At 40.8% G+C, this 7338-nt stretch overlaps 1 protein-coding gene across 3 annotated transcripts in view; it reads left to right on the top strand.

Annotated features, from left to right (window-relative positions):
• The window catches only part of SCFD1 (sec1 family domain containing 1), a 115660-nt gene that overhangs the window by 33774 nt on the left and 74548 nt on the right, over window positions 1-7338 (top strand). For all 3 annotated transcript variants that reach the window (XM_014519295.2, XM_006022264.3, XM_025202446.1), the window contains exons 10-12: window positions 3209-3348; window positions 5252-5342; window positions 6181-6254. In XM_014519295.2, coding sequence (XP_014374781.1) covers window positions 3209-3348; window positions 5252-5342; window positions 6181-6254 — 305 coding nt within the window. The remainder of the gene's footprint in view (window positions 1-3208; window positions 3349-5251; window positions 5343-6180; window positions 6255-7338) is intronic.

Here is a 7338-nt window from a genome sequence, read left to right as displayed (position 1 = left end):
TATGCAGTGTATCCTGCCATGTACGCCCTGCTCTCATTTTTCTGGAATGCCGGCACTCTGGCACCTTCCAAGGTAGACATTGTGGGCTTTATCGGCACTCTGGCCAAAAAACATTGCCTACCCCTGTTCTAGAACCTTAACCCTGTTCTTTTCATGGGACTCTAGAACTCCCTTTTACCCCACCCTAACCACATCCTGTCTCTGACGAAGATGTATATTGTCCTGATTATGGAGTGAACCCTACTCCCCTTAGCAGCCATTGTGGTCAGGGATCCACTTAGCTGACCCCATTTTGGCCTTAATTATTCCCTCCAACCAGCTAACAATCCACAGCTGCTTAATCAATTGACTCAGCAGTCAAAGGTACAGATTTCTGTCTACCTGAGTCCAAAAGTCCATATGCCAGTGCCTTACTTCATTGACATAGAAACATGTCCTTCCCCAACAGGAGACCCTTTAGGGCCGTGGCCTTCACATGCCCTGGTCCTGCTGCAGGAAGCTTCTTTAATATTCCAACTGACCCCCAGCGACCCTGAATCCTTAGTCTTGGGACCTAATTAAATACTCTGGGGCTTCCAGCTGCCCCTTCTCTTTCAGTGTATGTGGGGCCTGGGTGTAGGGACCTGCTCCAGGCTGGCCTCTGACCTCCAGGTCTGATCCTAACCCCTGGGTGGTGAATAGTGCCCCAGTGCTTGGGTCTTCCACCTGGGATCCCCCTGACCTGAAAGCTGCCACATCTCCAGCTGTCCACCTGGAGTCACTGGTGCCTGCTCTGGTGTCTGTAGGCTGTTGGATTCTATGAAGGGTGCTCATCCAAGCGCTGCACCCGTTGGACTGGGCTGGCTGCTCTGCTTTGGCAGCCAGCTGCTCCCTGTCTGGGAACTGCTCAGCCTTCCCCTTCTGCTGCACACTGCTGCCTCTGCCCCTCTCAGATTACTTTCTTCCATGTTCTCTCTGCCAGTCTGGAGCCTCACGCTGCTCCAGAAGCACCGCAGCACTCTTGCACACCAGTGCCAGGCAGTTGCCTGTGCCATGGTAAGTCCAGGATGCTGGCTGTTACCCTCTCTCTCTCTCCTCACCCACAGGGTACAGCCTCTGTGCAGACACCCTAGTTTTTTTGAGAGAGAGAGAGAGTTCTTCAAATGATTGCTCTTGTGCACATCTTCATGTATGTTCACATACACTCAAGCACTTTTTTGTGTTAGCTGTATCTTTAGGGTGAACCATTAGACTGCTGTCCTTCCTAGTTCTCTATGTGTACAAGTTTAGAGGGAAGTAGGCACTTTCTGCTCCTCAATTTTCCTCAGTCACCTTGGCTAAAGAAAGATCAGTCTTACAGGCTTGTGCTTTCACCTTGCAAGGTGCCCAAATCCTTTCTTTGAAGTGTTGCTTCTCAGCTATTGTTCGTATCACTTTTACTTTTCTCTCTCGTTTTTATTGTATAAGTAGAAAAAGAAAGGAGAAATAACAGCTAAGGAGAGGTCTTGTTAGGGTTTGGTATCCTTTAGCTTTTCCCATATTTTTCCAGCCCCACGTAGTCGCACCATTTTAGGGGCTCACTTCCCCCCTGAATTCTCTCTCTTTTCTTTGGGTGGAGCAGTTGGATTCTATTATTGTTATGGTTTCTCCCTAGTCCAGAATTTAAAATGTCTGGTCTTGTGGCAGTGCTATATCTGCATCTTATAGGCACACAATATGCATACGCTGCCTAGAATAATTCCATTTCTTGGGATATACTCTATGTAGGCACTTTACATTTTAAACTTGAAAGGTGTGTGAAACTTGGTTTCAGAGGTATCTCAATAGTAAATCTGTGACATCTACCTATGAACCAGGGACAAAAGAGTTAGCTAGACACCTGCATCCTGCCACACTGGTTCTTCGTGGAGGCCCCACCATTCAGCTCAGACGCATAGTTTCCTTGAAAGCACAGTCTTAGTTTTCCAGTGTTTTGCTGGTTCCCAACCCAGGTGCCTTAGAGCTGAGAGCCTGAGCAAAGCAGCTGTTTCCTGAGATGTATTCTCTAAATATGAGTGATGCTTTTTCATGTGGTCCAGTCTCTTGCTTACATGATGGAAGGCTCAACTCAACATGTACAAAAGGAATTTGTTTTCTCCCTGCTTGTCTATCCTTGACAATTGATACTACTGCTTCCTGATTAGGATACAGAGTCCATGTCAACACTTCCAGACAAAGGGTCTCTGGAAATTGCTAAGTTCCAGTTCAGTGGGTGTGTCTACACATGCAATTAAGCGGGGTCAGCTCTGGGTTCCGGGTGGCAGTGGAGGACAGCAGAAGGGCTCGCTCGGGCACAAGGGAGCTGAAAGCACAGAGCCATGTCACTAGGTGGCAGGCAGGAGTCTGACCCCCTGCTGGCTGGGCTGACTAGGCACAATTTACGCCTGCAGTCAGCATCTAAGCATGCATTTAATTGCAGCAAATTACCCTGGTGTAAGATACTGTTATCCCTAGCAGTGCTTATGCTGATGTAAATTAGTTTACTGTGGCCTAATCACACGTGTAGATGGCGCTGCTTTACTTCACAGCTAATTGTTCTACTCCTCAGTAAAGCACATGTGTAGATGTGGCCAGTGTGTTGGAATTTAGGATGGTACATAGAGCTTGCCATGTTCTTCCTCTGCTGTATTCAGCAGATCCTGTTCATATCCTAGTAGGCAGTACTACATTGCTATTCTATAAATACATACCTGATAGCTCAAGATTCTCCCCTTTCTATGCCAGGAAGTGTTTAAGTCATTTATAGCCTTTGTAGTTATGAATGTTATAAAATCAAAGTTTTTTTAGCTTTGGCTATGAATGAAGTATGAGCAGACTTTGAGCTCGGTTTATACCGTGGTTTTTTGGTTGGTAAATGCTTCTCACTAGTGTACAAAGATTTAAAAAATAGCTGCTCTTAGTTATACTTTAAGTAAGTAGTAAGAAAAACAATTTGTTTAATGGAAAAGACTAATGGAAAAATAGCCCTTTTTCAGATATTTAAGAAAGAAGATGGCTGTATGATTGAGTTATTCAGAGAGCCTTTGCAATGTTCTTTTCAATTGGAAGAGCTAATGCATGGTTTTGTTGGTTTTGAAAGATCAGACTAAATATATATGAGGTTATTTTGATTCTTAATATTTTTGACACTCAGTATTGGATAAAAGTTATAGGTATTTAATTAAAGATTATTCTCTTCATCCTCTTCTAGGATTTCCATTTGAATAGAGTGAACCTGGAAGAACCTTCAGGAATGGAAAATTCTCCAGCAGGAGCTAGACCAAAGAAAAAAAATAAAAAGTCATATGACTTAACTGCATTGGATAAATTTTGGCAAAAGCACAAAGGCAGGTAAGAGGACCAGTTGGAGAATGTATATTTAAATTAGTAATCTTGTACTGAAAATGTATTCTTAACAGGCAAGTATTTTTTTCTTAGCTTTCATAGACATTAGATTTTATAGACATTAGGGGCTGGAAGGACTTTGAGACCAGCCCCTCTGCCCCTTGGTTACAGAGAAGTGTAATTAAGTCTTAACTTTTTAATATGGGCTCTTAAATTACAACACCCTTCCTAAAGAACTCTGATAATTTCATAAAATTAGGTATGCTTGGTAAAATCTTTATGTTAATATTTTTCAGAAAAATATTTTAAATCTTGTTTGAAGTCAACAAAAAGGTTAGGAGTATTAGTTTGATAATCCTGAGAAAGTACACAAGTGACAAATTTATACAAGAATTTAATCGATGCATTTAATTACATTCCATTTTTCATGGACCTGTGGAATAAAATTAATTTATGAAAAAATTTTGAATTCAGAGTTTGCTGGGGAAAATCATAGTTACTGATAGGGAGAGCTGGTACACAAAGATCAGGAAATTCTTTGTGTACCAGTGAAGAATTTTATGTTGGAGGCTCTTGAGGAATGGAATCTGTACTGATCTTAGCCTACTTAAAGAAACAACCTGCTATATAAAGTTCTGTTCCAATTAAAATTGTTGGATTTAAAGAGGGTGTTTGATCTGATTCATTTAGCTATTTTTATGTTAGTCAAAATTGGAAGGTGTTCAGAAGCCATGCAGTCTAGCCCCCTGTACAGATGGTTTAGGATTTGTCCTTCCTTGACCATTTCAGATAAATGCTTGTCAATTCTCTTTTTGGATATCCCCAATTTATCTATTTGATTATTAGATTTATATCCCACTCCAAAATTACACATCTTTCTTAGGCAGCTTATTCCATTGCCCTGCCCTTTTTACACTTAGAAAGTGTTTCCTGGTATTTGTTCTCAAACTGCTTTTCTCTGTTTGAAATTCAGTCGTCATGTTCTGTTCTCTCTGGCTGAGAACAACAATTTCTCTCCCCCTTTTACTGGTGAATGTTTGTCAATATGAAATGTAGGATGAATACATCACTATTGGTTGAATTTAATTTCTTGAGCTATAACAGGAGCTGAAGTAGAGCAGTGGTTCTCAGCCTTTTTAGACCCAAAGCACCCCTTGGAAAATGCCACCTCAGTTAAAATAATGAGTGAAAACTACAGAAAGATAATAGAGCAATTATTTGCAACTCAAAAGAACTCAGAAAAACCACAAGAGATCTGCATGATGTTAAAATCATTCTTTCCTATTTGAAATCTCTAGGTTTAAATTGTAAATCATGCTTGCATACGGAAAAGCACTAATGTTGTGTGGCACCCTGCAGCACCCTTGAAAGGGTGTCAAGGCACCAATTCAGTTAGTCAGAGTCCTGTGTCTATACCATAGCATAGTTTGAATCAGAGTACTGTGTCTGTGCCATGGCACCCTAGTTGAGAATCACTGAGTTAAAGGAATTGCTTACCTGGAAAATCCTTATCTCTTTTCCAGGTATAGAGCTTGATTTTTAGGGCTTTATAGAAACATGTGCAGCATGTTGAAGTCTGCTGAACACCTGGACTACTCATTTTATATCTCAGTAGTCATTCCTTCATGTACTTTATTTTTAGTATTTGATGATCATGAAGCTATGATGCCTTTTTTTATAAACAAGATTTTTATAAACAAGATTCAATAAATTATATCAAGTAATTCATATTTGCACTGGAAGCTTAGCTATAAATTTAATAAGATATATAGTTTTCAGTATTTTAGTAGCGCTGGATGGGTCATGCATTGATGTTGCAAAAGACGTTTCCGCAATTATCTGAATCAGATAGATCATCAAGGTTTACATTTGATGTTTTAACAGAACCTGATATGTAATATTGCTTTAGTCCTTTTCCAGAAGTAGCAGAGTCTGTTCAGCAAGAACTGGAATCCTACAGAGCTCAAGAAGATGAAGTCAAAAGGCTTAAAAGTATCATGGTAAGGCTTATATAACACAGGAATCATTTCCCTGATAATCCCAGTAACCTTTATTTGCACCTGTTCCATATAAAATCTTTCTTGATAATAGGTAACCAGAATTGCCACTGCCTGTGTATGATTGCATAAATTTTCCTCCTCTTCCACTGGCAAATGTACCGAATACTCAGCTTATTGTCAAATAGCTCTGGAGATCTGCTGGACCCAGCCACTGATTAGCTGATCAGAGGCAGCAAGGGACTATGCCAGGGCTTAAATGTGCCCTTGTTCAGTATCCATGTTGCCCCTGATCAGCTGACAGATGGCTGGCAGGGACAGCGCAGAGTGAGCCTCAGGATGGTCCATCTAGCCATGCATTTATTTTTAAGGTGCAACTGAAACTAGCCACAAAATTATTATATACTTAATTGCGTAATAATTTTGTGGCTGGTTTTGCTTTTTGTCACACCATTAATTTCTTAAGTAGCTGGGTTACACTGATGCAATTAATTAACATATCAGTTATCTTGCCAAACAAATATTAGTCTGGCATAATCCAATTTTGATAGAGCGTCTTTGCATTTTATTCCATTTTCTGTTTTTTTCCATTGCATTCTTATTCCATTTCTATTTTTTATTGTTCTTTCTTTCAAAATATGTTCTAAAGGCTTGCATACTACTGAGGTCAAACTAGTGGTTCTTAAATGGGTACAGAACTTTTCCTGGATTTGCACAATGAAAGTATTCACTGGGCACTGTTGTCAATGCAAGAAAATAAATCATAAATATACTTGCAAGTATGATTTTTGTGCCAACAATAAATGTAGTTGTAGCTTTTTGACATTAATATTTTCAACAGGGAATAGAAGGGGAGGATGATGGAGCAATAAGTATGCTTTCTGATAATACAGCTAAGCTAACTTCAGCTGTTAGGTAAGTAATTAAGCACTAGTAAGTAAAATAGCTTTTCATGTTTTCTGCTGTTTTCTGTTAACATACTCCAGTGATTTCTCAACCTTTGGAATATCTAGACTGTTAGCAGATTGTGAAGTAGAATTTGACTAGCATGGCAAAACATCAAAAATATTTTAGTCTGGAGGAAATTGTTGGAGTAACTGCAGTATGATTTTCACTTCTCATTTGAGAGCGCCATTGAAACTGGATTCTCTTTAACCAGTAGTGTTTGGTGGGATTGTCACTATATCCTAAATGCCCCTGTATTCAAATGCATCAAAAGTGGAATGGGCTCAATCACCTCAGTACTGCCTTAGTGCGTTTCACTGTGAAACCCAGTACCTAGGATATCTACTTTCCACGCATGTTGAAATGAAGTGTTAGGGTAATTCATTGTAGTCAGATGATCAGTGCAATTACAGAAGCTAATACCTGTGGTTTAATAGCCATTGGCAAAATAACTTATATTAGGACTTCCCTGTTAGTTTAGGAATTACTCCCATATTAGAGAGATAGCTGCAATAGCTAAAACTAAATACCTGTTGCAAAGCTGCTAAACTGCTTAGTTGATGGACATTCCTAAAGATCCAGGTACAGTACCTGAAGATCCAGCAGCATGCTAAGGCTGCTAACCCAAGCAGCAAGGGGAGCCTGAATCCAATCAATAACAGGTATCCTGGTACCCCCAAGCTCTTGAGGTCTGTCCACTACTATCATTTCTGTCTTGACTGAATTCAGTCTCAATTGGTTCACCCACATCCAATCCTCACCTATAAAAAGGCACTGCAGGACCTGGATCAGATGAGGGGAGGAGATGGGTGCTGTCAGCATACCGATGGCACCTCACTCCAAACCTTCTGCAGTCATTCTGTCACCTGCCTTCTAAGTGAAGTCACTACAGTCTGAGTAGAATCCATGTAGACAGTCGCTTGAAAGAACAATTACTTACCTTACAGCAGTGCTTCCCAAACCTTTCCTCAGCATGACCCCATTTATGGCCCCATTACCTCCCCATCCCCCCCCCCCCCCTCCCCTCTCCTGGCACCCCTCACCCCGGCGGGGG

Source organism: Alligator sinensis, unplaced genomic scaffold, assembly GCF_000455745.1.
Source record: "Alligator sinensis unplaced genomic scaffold, ASM45574v1 scaffold720_1, whole genome shotgun sequence".
In the NCBI taxonomy this organism is placed as follows: Eukaryota; Metazoa; Chordata; order Crocodylia; family Alligatoridae; genus Alligator; species Alligator sinensis.
Note: the sequence above shows the minus strand (reverse complement) of the source record. Positions and strands in the feature narration are given on the sequence as shown.